General features: G+C 43.9%; 1 protein-coding gene across 3 annotated transcripts in view; it reads right to left on the minus strand.

The window, feature by feature from the left end:
• Window positions 1-668: 668 nt before the first annotated feature.
• Window positions 669-17,092, minus strand: part of camsap2b (calmodulin regulated spectrin-associated protein family, member 2b) — a 30,811-nt gene continuing 14,387 nt past the window's right edge. Inside the window, exons 5-22 of one of the 3 annotated variants that reach the window (XM_056420958.1) lie at window positions 13,257-13,398; window positions 12,058-12,197; window positions 10,531-10,621; window positions 10,293-10,397; window positions 9,778-9,847; window positions 9,415-9,684; window positions 7,996-8,683; window positions 7,744-7,890; window positions 7,429-7,654; window positions 6,821-7,004; window positions 6,021-6,732; window positions 5,094-5,230; window positions 4,485-4,699; window positions 4,317-4,416; window positions 3,646-3,705; window positions 2,878-2,993; window positions 2,677-2,795; window positions 669-2,591 (exon numbers count right to left, since the gene is read on the minus strand). In XM_056420958.1, the coding sequence (XP_056276933.1) occupies window positions 2,292-2,591; window positions 2,677-2,795; window positions 2,878-2,993; window positions 3,646-3,705; window positions 4,317-4,416; window positions 4,485-4,699; window positions 5,094-5,230; window positions 6,021-6,732; window positions 6,821-7,004; window positions 7,429-7,654; window positions 7,744-7,890; window positions 7,996-8,683; window positions 9,415-9,684; window positions 9,778-9,847; window positions 10,293-10,397; window positions 10,531-10,621; window positions 12,058-12,197; window positions 13,257-13,398 (3,822 nt within the window). In that variant the 3' untranslated portion in view covers window positions 669-2,291. Of the gene's footprint in view, window positions 2,592-2,676; window positions 2,796-2,877; window positions 2,994-3,447; window positions 3,706-4,316; window positions 4,417-4,484; window positions 4,700-5,093; window positions 5,231-6,020; window positions 6,733-6,820; window positions 7,005-7,428; window positions 7,655-7,743; window positions 7,891-7,995; window positions 8,684-9,414; window positions 9,685-9,777; window positions 9,848-10,292; window positions 10,398-10,530; window positions 10,622-12,057; window positions 12,198-13,256; window positions 13,399-17,092 lie in introns of those variants that run through there. The other 2 variants (XM_056420959.1, XR_008832551.1) reach the window with 2 other exon arrangements.

The following is a 17,092-nucleotide window of genomic DNA, read 5'->3' on the forward strand; positions in this document are numbered from 1 at the left end:
ATTATTAGAATTAATATTGTTTTCCAAGTTTAAGTGTGAGGCACTTTATGTTTGTTTGTTGACTACCGAAAGAACACCGACATTAAACATTGAATGGGGTCAAATTAATCCTAAGGCGGGGGGAGGGTGTAATATTGATTCGGGTCAAAATGACCCTAAGGCAACACAAGGGTTAAACACATATCCCCCATAATGTGTGAGGGGACATTTTGTTGTTCAAAAATAAACCCTTAAGAAAGGAATAAACGACTTTCTCACTTTCTAGCAATGTACTAGAAACACTTTCTCAAAGCTTTTCTATTTGCAATTTTCTGTTAATTATCAGCCAACATAGATACCAATATATCTGCAATGGGCTAATATGGTTGATATATGAGCCCAGCTGATTATCCATCAACAAGATCAATATGAGGATATCGTGCAGATGTCTTTATTTTACAAAGCTGTACACAGCCAATAGTATTCAAAAATTCACAGCTGCACTAGAGAAAATGACTATGGCGCCAAGACTTTTTGTAAAGTGTCTGCGTCCCTCGAACGGTCTGTGCACAGTGATGATGATACTTACCTGTTTTATTTACTCAACGTTGGTGGTGATATGAGTGATATTATATCAGTTTAAATGACGCTATTATTAAATCAATGAAGACAGGGATGCAAACTATGAATACTGTTGATAGCTTGCATTTTAATAAAGCTCAAAGTAATAGGAAAACAAAAAAAATCCATGAACAGTTGAGCATATTTAGTAAATTAAGAAGAAAATGAATTAAAAATTGGAAAAAATCTCAGTATGCTTTATGGCTTTCATACATACACAATACCGCCTTCATACGATTTCATACACCTTGCATCTGCTTTCATCACACTTCCTTCAACAGCTGTACTGCTTCATCAGTACACACCTCCAACAGGTCAATGTCATTACAAAAAATACTTCTATATGCCAAAATATATATATATGTACAGTGCCAACACATGTGACAAAAAGTTATGTAAAAGTAAAGTAACAAGCGTGACGGTACTGAAGCGGAAACAACTCAACGCCATTGGACAAGGTCTTGAAGTAGTATCATGGATGAATTAATTTATTTACAATGTACTTTGAGGGTAATCAAGCTCTAACAGTTAAGACAATATCCACATTAAAGTGGCATCTTAAGTATTTGTTAGTTCCAACTCCAACATGGTCACTGGAGATTATTCAAATTAAATTGCACAGACTGATGACACAGAGTGAGATTTCTGTCTATTCTACTACTGACGATCGTCTTACCAGCGATACTGTAGAGTGATTACACTTGTTGCATTAAGTAAAGGCCCCAAAGGACAACACACTGACACACATACGTGATAAACTATAAAAGCTCCTCCAAGCAGACTCGCTCATTTCGGAGGGTTTTGCCATCATATACAAACTTAACTTATATATTATATATATATATACGTACAGAATATCATCATGTTTCTCTGAATAACATCTGAGATGTCTTTCAGAATATCTTCAAAGCATTATCAAAATGAAATTAATTAAGAGTCTATAGCAGGAGCCTTCCAGAAGTGTTTCATGGTACTCCTTATGCTCAATACTCTCATTATTCCACACTATTGGAAAGTAATTGCAATCACCAATTGAGGTATTCACCTCACCCTTCTTGGCACTTCACTATTACACACACACACACACACATTTGAACTATTTATACGTGTTTCAGTCACATGTAGAAAAGAAAAACAAGAACTAAAAAACATGCCTGTGTAGCAGCAAAACTCTCATAAAAAATGCTGCTTCTACCTGATCACGGATCAGACGGGCCACCCTTAACAACCTGCTTGAGGGGGCGTGAGCTGATCCCAGACCTGCGAGTGCTCGCAAACTCTCCTGTATCACAAACAGACTTTTTATTACAAGTGCTGACAAACTGACACCAACACCATCACAGCGCATCCATATGAGAGAAAACAAGCATAAGGCCACACATGATCAACGTATAGAAACCAAACGGCCTCTTTCTGAGGAGTGACATTCAGTGCTTCAGTGGTTCAACTAGGTAAGGCAATGGTCCGCCTTTTGTTTTCTTCTCTTTGTTTGGCACATTGATACACATGCTAATAAGTAAACACTTGTGTCCCGTATAGTTAGTCCAGAGCGTAACAGTCAACTCTCTGTTCTCCAGTTGGGCTTCAGTGGGGACCATGTGTACTTTGAATGAAAATGTTAAATACACTATTTCTCTAGTGTTCGTTCTAGAGAAGTACTGTATGTCCAAATCTTGCGCGGCCATCTGGTGCTACTTAGTGTGCAGTTTCTTGGGCGTCGCCTGCTTCTTGGTCTGCCACAGATGGCTGCCGATGGTGATGGCGTCCACACTGGCGGACATGGTTTTGGCCGGGATCAGGCTGAACTGCTTTCTGTCCGAGTTGTACTTATACAGGCCCTCGATCATCTTGATCGTGATGCTCTTCGGCCCGATTCCGGCCAGTTTGGTGATTTCCTCCGTCTCCGGGCAGTAGGCGTACACAGACCTGAACTGGCATCCGCCGTCACGGAACAACAAAAGGAAGTTGTTGGCTTCGGACTTCTCCATTTCCTGCGCGAAACCAAAAAGAAAAGTCGTGTGTTTAGTGCTGCATTTGTAATGCATAAAAACACGGACACATTTTTGCAAAACATACATCAAGTATCTTGTTCTTCTGCCCTTCGTTGACCTTGCCAGCCAGGCAGCAGTGAACCAGGGCATTCTGGATGATGTACTTGTTGGACTTGGCACTCGGCTCCTTGTAGAGTTTGGGTCCTGTGGGATGAAAGAAAGCCCGGACATGAGACTGCGTGTGAATCCTAACAAACTATGTACTAATTACAGGTACATCTTCTACCTGTGTACTCGTTGTTGGAGGGAGTGGATGAGGTGGTGGAGTCATTTTCCCAATCCTTCTCTTCGTTGCGACTACAAGTCGAAGGACAGGAAGAAAACCCTTCTGCAGAGTCTGGCCTGGAGACGATCACATGACCAACGCATGAGACGGAGAGACGAAGACCCACAACAAACACGGAGAGGGCGATGCACATACACATGGATGAAAGCGTACGCCAACAGAGTGCACAAACGGACATGCACACACACACACACACACACACACACACACACAGTTTTTTAACACACACACACAAACACAGAGAGACGTAGTAAAACAAGGTCAGACTTTGTTACACAATTTTCCAACCCTGCCTGTTGTCTTGCATTACATCACACTGCACATACAGATGTGAGAGAGACAGAGAGAGAGAAAGAGAAAGAGAGAGAGAGAGACAGAGAGAGCGAGAGAGATAAATGCAGAGCAGCCGACAGAGAGAAGAGAGCCAACAGCATTACTGCGGGAAGCGGAAGGGGGTAGAGAGCAGGAGAACCGAGGTGAAAACATCTCAACCACACAGGTCCCATGTACCTTAATGCAGAAGCAACAATGGCAGTGATGTAATATGTTCAATGATTTCACGGTTGGCACATCTGTCTACTTCTACATGAGTCTGTGTTGAGCGAATGTCGAATGAAAAGCAGGCTTCAGTCAGATGAAGCTGTTTCGACATGGAGCCACATCCAGGACACGTTGCCTTCGGAGTCACCTTTCAGGAACATTACTAACCTCCCCTTTCTGTCTTTGGGAGAGCTTAGAAAGAACGGGATATGCGCTAGCTTATTGCCTCTGAGGGACGCATGCAAAATAGAGAAAGAAATGAGAGGAGGATAGAAGAGAATCAAGAGTGTAAGCCTCGATAAAGTCAAGACTTAACAGTCAGAAATAAATAACTGAAACATCACAAAACACGCCATGAAATTGAAGTCTATGTAAATGATATCTGGGTGACACACATTTTTAAATGTTTAATTGTTGGAGTGCGTATCACAATGGTGGTAATATACTGAGGGATGGTGCATTTCACACACCCACTGTGATATTAGAAAAGTTCATTAAACCCACTTGTCGTAGTTAAATACATATTATAAACATACGTAACTAGTGTAATACTGTGAGATTTATACTTATGTTAATACTATACAGGAATAAAATAGCATTGAAAGGAGCTTGAAGAAAAGATGGATGAAAACGGCCCGACAGCTTCAACTGTCATCTTGGTTCTTGGTCAAATTTAACTTTACATTTCTTTATTCTGTGAATCCACCTAATGCAGACGATTAGTTATTCGTGTTGTACTGTCAAAGGCAGGTGCAGGTAGAGTATTTGCTCTTCTCGTGCTTCTTACTCAAGGTCAAGAGAGCCTAAAACCCCCGCTTCAGGCACCGAGTGGGTCTTACCTGTAGTTCTTCCTGTTATACGGCTGGTCTCTGTCGTGGTCGGCCAGATTGAGAGACGCCAAAGAAACGCTCGACACCGAGAAGCCTCGTGGACGCACCCCTGCAACACGAGGAGCGGTCAAGCACGGCTCAGAAGCTGCTTGTGCTTTCGACTTGCATGCTGCTCACCTGTTGCTCTCACAGGGGGCGTGGGCGACTCCATCACATCCCTGTGGATGGACTTGGGCCGCGGCTTCTTCTTGAGACTTCCCGATCGGGGCTTCGTGACCTCGTCCATGTTCTCAAACAGCTTGAGCTGTTTCCTCCTCAAAAACTCCTGCTTGATGTATTCCCTTCTTGCCTTCTCGTCATCCTTCTTCTGCTGCTCCTCCTCCACTTTCAACCTGGAAGAGACGAAGATACAGATTCATAATGTTCAAAAGACACACGGTATGTATTGGTGCTATAGACTGTATGTATTGGTGCTATAGACAGAATGTATTGGTGCTATAGACAGTATGTATTGGTGCTATAGACAGTATGTATTGGTGCTATAGACACTATGTATTGGTGCTATAGACAGTTGGTGCTATAGACAGAATGTATTGGTGCTATAGACAGTATGTATTGGTGCTATAGACGGTATGTATTGGTGCTAAAGACAGTATGTATTGGTGCTATAGACAGTATGTATTGGTGCTATAGACGGTATGTATTGGTGCTAAAGACAGTATGTATTGGTGCTATAGACATGGGGACCGTGTTAGCATTGGAAACAAGACAGAAAGTAAACCAGACCCTGCCGCCTCCCTCTTCTGCTCCTGGTCGAGCTCCTGCTGTTGCTTCTTCTCCTGAGCCTCCTGCTCCCTCCGAAGCCTCTTCTCCAGCAGAGCGGCTTTCTTTGCTGCCATGTCCTCCTCCCCCTTCACATCATCCTGGTGTTTAAATGGACCGGGAGCCCACAATATACACAAGTCAGATTGGACGTAGAGATATTTACACTGCACCTTTATTCGTGAAAAGCTGATCGTCCTGTTCACTCAGCAGGTGCATAATTACACCGTGTATTAAGTTATTATGACAAATATCCCCTTACTGTATAATTATTAAAATCATGTTGGTATTTGGGATATTTAATGTGGTTTAAGTAATAATTACCTTCAGTCAAGATCTACATTTACATCTCTATTTCCTTTGATCAGCTCACGGATCAACAGGCACATATCTGTGTAAGATTCTTCCTGCCAGTGCTTCCTGCATTTGGCCGTTTTTTAAACAAAATTCCTCAGAGTTATAATTGATCATATATTAACATGGAGGTGACATATTGACTACGTTAGTGGGAAAATGTAGAAGTCACTGTATAAATCTAAAGATGTATTAACTTAGAAGACCTTGCATATTATTTATTGCTCACTTATACTTCCTTAAATATCTTATTGCTTGTTACAAAAACGAGCTAAAAGTATTATGAATAGTTGCTATGATCACACAAATATCGAGATTAATGCTGGCAAGTTAGCTCAGATGGACAGAGACAAACTGGTGACGCTCATCAAGCCAACATCACGGGAACATCAGCCCTGGTCTTGAGTTGCAAGGGAGCCTTATTGTGTCGTGTGTGTATACACTCATAACATTTCAGGAACATGTGGACATCTATTTTCACACACAAGCTTTTTCACATGGATTATCTTTGAAGACAATGACGTAGCTCCAGCTCACCTTGAAGAAGAATCCACAGCACATCTTTTGGTCTTTTCCATAAGTGTCTCCTCCTGCCTCTCTATCTCCTTCACCCTCTCCCGTCATCTCCTGGCTGCAGGGTGGTCCTCCTCGAGGCTTCAGCCCCGACAGAGCCACCTCCACCAGGTCTTTTCTGCCCTGGGGGTCTCCCTTGACCCGGCTGGCTGAGGGCCCTTGGATCTCAGACGTCGGTTGACACAACACCTCTGATGACCTTGTTTGCTTGACTTCACCCTTTCGTTCCCCCTGTCGCTCATCCTCCTTCTCTTTGGCTGCTTCTCTCCTCGACAGCTGAGGAGTGCCAGCACTCTTCTTGACCACGCCATCTTCTTTGTCCTTTGTGTTTTCTTTGTTGTCCTTGGCCTCTTGGTTCTTCCCTTCCAGGGGCCCGTCGCTGTGGCTCAGGTAAGCAAACGAGCTGTTCTGGGTTTGGCTGGGTGTGAAACGTCTTAGTCTGGGTAGGCTGTCCACTGAGGTCTGGGTGTTGAGCATTCGACTGAAAGGTGTGACCTTCAGATCATTTGGCCGCGGAGTCCTCGGCGTCCTGGCATGGAAGGAGGCCGGACGGCGCTTAATGCCAACGGGAGTCCGAGGAGAGCCGGAAGAAGAAAGGATGGGAGACAAAGACCCCACCGAGCATCGTCCTGACCCCCGGCCTGTTACGCTGCTGCTACGCAACTCACGGAGCTGCCTGTGTGGAGGAGATCACACAAGGTCATGTATGTGTTCACAAAAAAACAAACAACATGTATATCTTTTCCTCTATCATTAAGTGATACCTGTGCGGAGATGGAGCCGGAGGAGGAATGACCCAGGCTTGTTGCTGTTGCTCTCGCATGGACATGATGGTCTCCTGCTGCAGGGCCATGCGCTGCATCTCCGTCTGCAGGAAGCCCAACGACGTGTTCAGCCTCTCGATGGAGCGGGTGTATTCTGTCAGGTCGACTTCTCCCGGAGACATGCCTGTATCGCCCACCACATCGCACACACAGGTCAGTCAACTGCCAATTTGATATGAAGATATGAATATTATTCCTGGCGTGTCTGTCCAGCAGCACAACAATTATTTGGAAAAGAAAATTCTTTGAATCATCTATGGATTAAAAACCCACACATTTGCTGAACTTTAGGCTGTGAAATGTGATACTGGGCATGACTGAGCTGCAAAATTGTGGGGATTTAAAATATATTGATATTTGAGTTTGAGAATTTGACTGGTGTGAAAGCTTTCAAGTGACCTTTGGTGTGGACGTAACAACCAGATGGAGACAGTTGTTCCACGCTGACTGGTGCAGTTTGTTGGTGGTCTGAAAGCAAACTGACCCGCCACAGGACGCCTGGACATGAACTATCAAGTTCTTATGAGCAATCTGTAAGCAACACTCACCTCCACCCTCCTCACAGGGGGATTTAGGAGCTGCTCCGTCTGGCTTGCATCTCTCCGCCCGCTCCATGCTGCCGTGGTTGGTTTCCATTGAGGCGGCGCGTGGCTCTGGAGAAGCTGCTCCTGCTGCGCCCGAGCTGAAGGGGGCGGTGATTCCTTTTCTTCTCACTACATTTAGAAAGGCTGTTCTGCCCATCTTCTGACGATGGCGGGTGAAAGCTTCTTCCACCTGTGAAGGGAGCAACACAGAGGGAACATTTATATGAAATAATATAATAATATAGTTCTGGCTGTCTTTCTTTGTCCTGATCTTTTTACCTTCTTCTTTTGGGCTTCAATGGCTCTCCGTTTCTCCTCCAGCTTCATCCTCAGCTGAATCATCTCTGAGGCTATCAGGTGGGAGGGGTCTCTCGGAGAGGGCGTTACTGGAGAGGGAGATGTGATTGGCAAAGGAGGCGTAGACATCTAGAAAAAAATGCAAAGATCATTGACATTAATTCAATGTTCACTCCAAACTATTTCTGCCGAGGTGAAGTTTAGGGGATGAGTGACACACAATAGGACACAAACCTGAGAAGAAATGCTTTTTGGCAGGTGTGTGTATGGCATATTGAGATCTGAACTCTCTGGTGTGGTTCCTCCACTACTCCTTCCCTCCAGCTTCCTGAACTTCTGCTCTGCAAAGCTCGTCATCCGGACCATGCCTCCTCCAGAGCCTCCAGAGGACAAGGCGGGACTGGCTGTGTGGGATCTGGGGGTTGTGGGTGCTGAACTGGGACAAAGGTCGCTCCTGTCACCTCCCCTGTCGCCCTCATCACTGACCCCTTTCCGTCCTCCTCCCATGCTCGGCTCCTTCTCCGGCTGGCCGAGCAGAGGACACGACCGGGTCGTGGCCTCGCAGTCTCGGTCTATGTCTGAATAGTCTCTCAGGGAGGAGGAGTCCTCATCCAAGCTCTGGATGTCCTCTGTCTCCACATGGATGCCCGTGTCAACTTCATCTGTGGACACTGAGTAGGGGTCGTGGTCGTTCAGCCGAGTCTTAGCTGAACCCGGGTCGTCTCCGTGACCTTGGTCCCCTGCAGGGTCTGAAGGCTCCGAACCGTGGAGAAAGAAGCCATTGTCTCCGTCCCCCAGGCCCAGGCTAGCGTGGGGCCGTTCAGTGTCGTGGATGATCTTGAGGGCCTCTTCAATGCTCGGAGGAGTTGATGGGCTGGTGTAGCTACTGTGGTTGCTGTCTGGAAGAACCCCATTGGAGTACCTAGAGACAGATTTAGGTAAGTAAACTGATGATATTGAAAGTAACGGATGTCCTTCTTATCTCTATGTCTCTCTGCAGTTTGAAAAAAAATGTGACTGTAAAATTTGCATTTGATTTTATTTATAGCAGAGCCATTAGGTAACATGATTATAATCATGTTAATCACTGAATTTTTAACACTGGGGAATTAACTCTGAAAAATTACACCAACACTGGGGACTATTTACTCTTGCTAGTGTTGTAATAACTCTGAAAAAGTTAATATACTTTGACTGACATTTTAACACTGGGAATTTACTGTGTACATTAAAAAGCTTTATTAATAACATTTAGATCTAAGAACAACATATTTTCATTTTCTCAAAGCAAATTATCTCGAAAGTTGACAAAAAAGCAAATGAGTATAAACAGTCACTGCTGCTGCTGGCACGAACATAACTAGAAGTAAACGCTAATTACTACACTAAACCTCCACCCACCTATGTCAATTAAAAGTCCTTATTTTATCACTGGGGTCGGAAAAAAATCCTGATGTCACTAAACAAACAAATAAATACAAAAAATCATATATATATTTTCTTCGCAGACATTTACTGTTTTACAGTGTCATCAAATCTATCCATTCATTTATGAAAAATTGCTGAATCCCCACCCCCAAAAAACTAAATCTCCTTCACTGAGACGATATAGAGGATAGAGGTTGTTGGTAGTCAAACCCGTCCCTCTCATACCTGCTTTGGTTCTTCACTGAGAAGGTGTTGTTCCGCCCGAGTGGTTTGTTGGAGGTGAACTCCTCGTCCTCCTCAGGTATGTGTCTGCTCTGGCCGTTTACATCTCCAGGCATGAGGGAGAGGTGGCGCTTCATGCCTCCTCGAGATGCATAGTGAACTTTATACCCCAGACCGTCACTGCTGGCGGAGCGGGGCATACCACCGAGGGAGGAGGCTTCAGTGGAGTCTCCGTCCAGAGGAATCTCAAAGGAGATTCCCCGACAGGAGGAGCTGAGGGAGGAAATATATCGTTATTTCAAAAGGGAAACACCAGACCACTTCACATCTGATTGGGTAGGGAAACTGGGGAGTTCAGGCACTCACCGTTTTTCTTTGGGCCATGTCCCAACACAGCCATCAACGTAGGACATGGAAGTAGACCTCTTCATTATCCCTGTCACAGACACAGAGGAGCTTCTTACTGCATGTATTACATCCCTTCTTTCAACAGTCAACAATAAATGCTGCGGGGGTTCTGCTTCAGTTTAATATGCGTGTCAAAGATGGACTCAAAATATAGCATCAGTGATACCAGAGTGACTGCATGTATGTAAATCAGCCACAAGAGGGCCTCTGGTTTTCTTCCACTTCACTGTGTTCGTGCACCAGGTTACTGCTAAATGCTAATACTACTGATTTTGTCATATTTGTTTAAAGCACTAGATAAATATGTATGAGCAAATAACAAAGAAGAGGGAAAACCACGAAATCTGTGTTAGTAGTAACGGTGAATCCGATGCTCCTGTTGAACCAATACTCACTAGCATTGTGACAAATCTGCCTGCATGATCACTAAAGAAAGAGTTATGCACATCCCCAAATGATATTAACTATTGTACCCTGTGCAGGGGCATCCTCGGGGCTGCCAGGTCTGTCTGCATCGCTCTGTTTGATTGGACTGGAGACAGGAGCCATAGTTCTACAGGATGTTACAGGCTCACAGGCTGCAGGGGGAAACACGTGACAGACACGCAACATTCAACTGTTAATTATAAAGTTATCCTTAAACATGCATACCATATTTTCTTCATCATCGCAGTTAACAATAGCATGCATTATTTTGAACGTGTACTGTACCGTTTGGATCGAAGACTCTGGGCTGTACAAATGAGGGCTTAACCACTTCAAACCACCAGAAAAGCTCAGCAATAAACACCAGGTAGTTACTCTGCAAAACCACACACACACACACACACACACACACACACACACACACACACACAGACACACAAACACCATTGTTAATACATTATTAAATTGTTATGTTGCGCTCATATATGTGATCAGTGAGGTCAAAGCCTGCAAACTGTTGCTAGGTGACGGGCTCAGGTGTCAGTGTATGCATGTGTACACCTCATGAAAAAAACACCATCTGGAGTTCATTAAGTATGTCACATGTGCACAGACGGATGCACAAAGTAGCGAGTGAGTAACCCAAATCAATGATGAGTGAATTCATCTTATAAAGAGAAAGTATTTGGGGTCTGATGTGGCTGATTCCATCTGGAGGAAACCTCCTGGTTCACACACACACATCAGGTTATTTACTTTCTAGCAGGAATAGATAGAAAATGTATTCCTAAAAACTGGATCTTCATTTTAGATACACCAGAGATAACTGATTAATGGCACACACAGCATCTCTGATTGTGCAACATACCAAATGAATGGACACATACACACAAACACACACACACACACACACATAGACGCCCACACACACACGCACACTGCTTAGGATTTAGGAGGCAGGCTATGGGGAATGGGCAGTGAGCCAGTCTGCTTGACGTGCCTTCATGACTGTTTTCTCCCTGTGCTTCACTCCTTTGCATACTTGTACCATTCCAGAAGTGTACAGTCAACACAATCACACTATTTAGTGAGCGAGAAAGGAAGAGAGAATTAAGGAGCAAAAACCGTCAAAGTGTAGGAACTGTTAGCTTTGTTGTTTTGAAGAATGGAAAGTCCCAGTCAGCTTGGGCTGTGACTTGAATCTGAATGTTTCTACCCACACTCCCTGCATACCAGTTACCACACTGCTTCTAAGAGATGCTTTTAAAGTTGTACAGTAAGTATTTTATTAATAGAAACAAATGTGTGTACGATCTTAGCGTGAGGACTGAGGGAATCAACAAGGGAGGCAGGCAGAGACGGGTCAGGACTGTGATCTCCTCTGAGCAGAATCTGTCCTCTGTCTAACAGAGAGGGGGGGGGGCTGGGGGAGGGGGGGGTATTTGGCTTGCAGCATTTGTACTAGGAAAACACCGACAGTCTAGAGCACAGGCTGTCATATTCATTTAATCCGTCAGCAAGGCAATACTCAAAATTATCTGTATGGCCATGCTAACAAACACACACACACACACACACACACACACACACGCACACACAACCCCAGAGAGAACCAACCCTGCTCACACACATTCGCTCTTAAACTTTTCCTTGCGTGACTCATTTTGACCTATTTTCTTTGCCGCCCAAACTCTCCCTCTTCCCCAAAACACATTTCTTTCTGTCTTTAATGGAAACCACATGGCGAACATAGCACTCTCCACAGCACCCACATGCATATCTTTTTCTGTTATATGTGAATATTCTCCTGACCTTCATCGATGCATGTGCATAGAGCATGTCCTCCAGGCTGAAGTGGCAGCAGTGGTTGAGGTTGCTCCTGCAGAACTCCTGCACCAGCTGAAGGTTGTACAGACTGTCGGCCAAAGACATGGTCTCCTTGAGGCAGATATCTGCTCCGCCAGGGGAGGGGTCCGACACACAAGGGAGGGGTGATCGCAAAGGCCAGGCAGGAAGACAAGCAAAAGATAAGCCATAGTTTATGTTAAAAAAGTGGATGAGAACAAAATTATTCTACTTTTCCCACTAGTATTTGCACCATATGCAGTAGAATCCTTGAAACAGTTAATGACACACTCCTTCAAAACTCCACTGGGTGAATCATCAGGATTTTAATCCCCTGACGTTCCCGTAAGGACGGACCATGCATGTGTTTATGTATCTGACAAGAGGGAAAAGACCACAGAGAACCAAACAGACAGTTTCTCCTGAATGATTTCAGAAGACTTAAATTAACTGGCTTCCACATCTGGGCCACATGTGTATGAGCGCCCCGTGAACTACATTTAATCCTGAGTCCACCGACACACGAGTTGTTTATCTTTGAAATAGCAGCCAGCTACTCCTCTAACGGCTCTTCGTCACATTACTCTGGTGACCAATCAAAGCCAGGGCATTTTTAGAAATGAGGGCGCAGAGAAGTTGAGAGGAAGCAAGTCTTTGTTCTCCATGTCTGTCCTGAAACCTCTCTGCCTCATAGTGTCTTTCTTGGGTCAACATCCTTAACAATATCCTGCATTTATATCATTAAGTGTAACCACAGCAAGTCAAAACATGGTCCTTAATCTCTTGATTATGTTGTTCTTTGAGATTAAGGTTAGCTTCGCCTACTGAAAACATTTCCTGCAAAAGACTACTACGACGCTATGATTTGTTTTTATTGAATTTACTTACTTTCTTATATAATCCAAAGGCAAAAGCCGCCATATATAATAATGATGTTCTTTGTTTAGAGCAGTGCGAGCAGAGGAAAGCCCCCTTTGTGCTGTCAAGCTGAGGCTCTGTGAGACTCATTGTGGTCAGCTCATTGAATGCTATATATTTCCCATTCCTAATGTATAAGTGAGCTAACTTTAGTCTTGTTTGTTTACTTTGTTTATGTCATCAACATAAGAGAGGGTGTGGCTGGTGAGATCAGGTGGGTGTGGTTACAGATTGAGGGGTCGTCCCACCTTCCAGTCTGACGGCCTGTGGGCAGTAGAAATGCAGCAGTGTGGTCAGAGCACAGCCGTCTGTGTTGTCCTTCAGCAGGTTCTCCACCAGGGGGAGCGATGGCGTGCTCCTCTGCTGGGCATGATCCCACCTGCAGAGAGCCTGAAACCATGGCAACAGCACAAAGACACCACATATGTATCATCGGGGTGGATAAGTACAGTTGGCTTTCTCATTGTTGGTGCAGTATCCGCAAAAACACTTGTATCTGCATGCACGTCAATGACGAAGGTGTTGATTTAAATCTTAGGATGGGCTTCAGGCTCAACTCAAATAATAATGCACATTAAATTCATCATGCAAATAATCAGATATGATATCTAAAATGACATTGTCTTAAAAGTAAAACACGTCAGCACTAATCTGCTGCCCTTGATTGCTTGTGAGGAGCGGTTAGTCAGAAAAGGAACAATATCTATGCAACAAATAAATCGCTTTCAGCATCATACGTTTTAAGGGGCCATGTGATTTAAAGTTTAATAATAATTTATTAAGTAGCACATCGATCCTTTTCTGTTTCTGTCTCTCTAGGCCTGTAAAAGCCACGGAGACATCACTAGTGCATATGTTTTAGGGCATCATAGAGACACCATAATGGCGTCACGTATGCAAGCTCTCGCTGTCTACAGCATCTCACGTCTTAAAAAAAATAAAAATCTTCCCAGAGCAGCCAATTTAAACACATCAAACAAAAGAAAACAAACAAACACTGTTTTCAATGCACAATACTGAAAACAGACATGCCAGATCCCAAGCGAACAATAGCAGGTCGCGAGCATTGGTTTCTGATATGTATACAAAAGATATATTGGCTACTTCCATGCAGGTTTCTGACCTTAATTAAGAGTGATTTAAGTTTTAAATAGTCACTATATCATTCAATCAGATTCCTATGAATATGGAGACAAGGGTTGAGGTGGGAGGTACGTAACCAATGCATGATGGGGCTCACGTGCATTACAATAGAATTGGAGGGGACAATGTGAAGGGGTGAATCCTTGCAGGTTTTGGATTAGACAGAGAGGAGGTGGATGGGAGTGGTTGATGAAGACGAGTTCTTCAGAAGGGATGGACTTACAGGTACTAATCTCCAGTACCATTTGCTAGTAGACTTGATGGTGGATGATGATTGGATAACAACAGAAGAGAGTGGGAGAGGCGTTAGACCTCTACAAAGGCTGCACAATCATTTCAATGGAAGCACCTTGTCAAAAATGTCTTATATATAACATAACATTGCAAACAAAGAAATTGGAGTCCTTGAACTGAACCGTTTCTAACTGGAACTGTTCACACGGAAATATTTGAATTTGGGAAACATGTTTCTCCTAATAATACTCGTTATTTAAGAGTCAGACACCAACAGTGTCAAATTTATAAAATGATAAAATAGAACAATTTTCCCTGAAGGTCAAACATATTACCTCATAATCCCTTTTTAGATTTAAACAATATAAGAGAACTGTTGAAGTATTTTATTTGAGACATATTGTTAGTTTAGCGTGTTAGCATGGCAGCCGGGGCTGGTGTTATGGGAGTTTTGTAAGTATTTGGTCATGAAACCAAGTTTTGGACAAAATGAAAGTTTGACCTGATGTGTGCATGAGAGAAAACGTCTATTGATCCTCTGGGAAACCAAAATAAATGTACAAAATGTTCCATCCAAAGGTTATCGAGGTGTTTTTATCCTGTACTCTTGGGAAACCCTTTAAAATGTATTGGACTCAAACATTCCACCAAATTTAATCAAAATATCTTGAAAGGTTTTTGAGACCAAAACCGAACCTACAACCTGAAATAAACCACAAACCTCCTTGAAGGAAGGAGTGAAAGGGACATTCACACAGTATCCAGTATCCACACACATACATGCTGAGCACTTAGTCACAAGACCACCGTTAAAGATGTTCCACACTGTCCCAGAATAGAGTGTGTTTGCAAAAGCATATATGTGTGTGTGACATTATCTCCTCTAAGTATGTCCTCCTGGGTGAATAGTCTTCTGTTGAAGCTGATCATGCAATGAGGGAGCTGTGTCACGGAGCGAGCAGTCGGAAAGCAGCTGACTGTCACCGAGTGTCCGGCGTATTCCTCACATCCCAAAGAGACCTTCTTCTTTCCTAGTTGTAACTTGTCGTCTTCGACAAAGCCAGGGTGTGTCTGTGTGAGTCAGTGTGGGATGGGTCACATAGCCCATGTGTCTTCACAGCCTACAGAGCAGTCGCACTCAGGCGGTGGTTACTCTCACTACACGGCACAACAACAAGACGACGAGCAGCAGAACATGTGCAGAGAAACTCCCACGGCAGATACAAGCTCCTCCTGAACTGATTTAGACATCACGCAGCTCTTTAAAGAGAAGATAATGTAGCTCCATTTGGGACCATTTTACAACTTGTTGTATGCAAACAGTTTAATCTATGGCACCGGGTTTGTATTTCAATCATGCTTGCCGTCTTTATGGATGGCGATGTGGGTCAGTCCACCGCTTTGGTCCAGACTAAAATATCAACCACCTCAACTGTATTTTTTAAGTATCAGATGGAGGCCAGGACACCTTTGTTCAGACATTTATGGTGCCCAGAGGACGAATCCTACTCACTTTTATGATTGTCTCCATTTACAATTTATGGTTTTGAGTCAAATGTCTCGGCGACCACTTGAGGGATTGCCACGACGTCTGGTCCAGATGTTCATGTTCCTCCTCTAAGCATACATGTGTTGACAGATCTTTCACCCATCAGGTCAAATTAAGTTTATGATTAAATGCCCGCAAATAAATGACATTCAGCCTCAGCTATAGCCTACTTTGTGTTTAGTGCTCATTTTGAAAATGTTAGCACATTAACATCCATACATACACATTACCATGACATTACCATTGTTGTCACTGTGAACATCATGCTAGCATTAGCATTTAGCTCAACCCGCGCCACAGAGCAACTAGCGTGGACACTTAGCCTTGTTGACCTGAGACAACAGACCAGTTAGCTGAAGCTCTCTTTGAAAGCACATGGCAGTAATGTTAGGCTGCAGTCAGAGTTTCACTCAGTGTTTACCTCTTTGATTTGGTATTGAATCGCAGGAAGTTTACAAACCCGTTTCCCATTTGCCACAGTTCTATTGTTGCCCGTTTTACATGTTGGCTACACGCGCTCGCAGTGAGATAATGCTTATATTTTAAATGTTGTTAACCTTCCCTGATTTAAAGCACTGACCCGAGGCCAGGGTCGTGACCTGATGAGGCACTGCGCTGTAGCTTCATGGTTAAATGAGTGGAAGAGGATGGAAACTGAGTGCTGTGAGTTCGTCCCAGCAGACTGACTGGTTGTGTCACATGGAGCTTACATAACTACGAGTCCTTCAGGATGACAACACTGTCTCTGTCTGCTGCTGACTCCCTTTAGCTGACAACGCTCCTGAGTGTTTCTCTCAGTGTCTCCCACCCTGGTGTCATTTCTCCCGTTCCTTTCTCTCTGTGATTTTCCCTTCCTTTTTCTCTCCCTCTCTCTCTCTCTCTGACATTTCTTTGTCTCCTCAAACAGCAGTGTTTTGCAAATCTGGCCAATATTTCTCTGCAGCTGGTCGGAGACTGATCTCATATGTTCCTCTGATTTACAGAGTTTACTTTCATCATGTGTGTCTGCGTGTGCCTTATAGACACACAACATGTCATATCAACCGATGTGTATTTTTTTCTTCTTCTCTGAGCGTACAGTGCAAAGCTGGAACCAGTTTAGTGTCGGCCAGACGTAGGGGGAATAGGGGGACTATGCTAGTCTGGCTCTGTCCAACA

Source organism: Pseudoliparis swirei, chromosome 8 (genome assembly GCF_029220125.1).
Source record: "Pseudoliparis swirei isolate HS2019 ecotype Mariana Trench chromosome 8, NWPU_hadal_v1, whole genome shotgun sequence".
Lineage (NCBI taxonomy): Eukaryota > Metazoa > Chordata > Actinopteri > Perciformes > Liparidae > Pseudoliparis > Pseudoliparis swirei.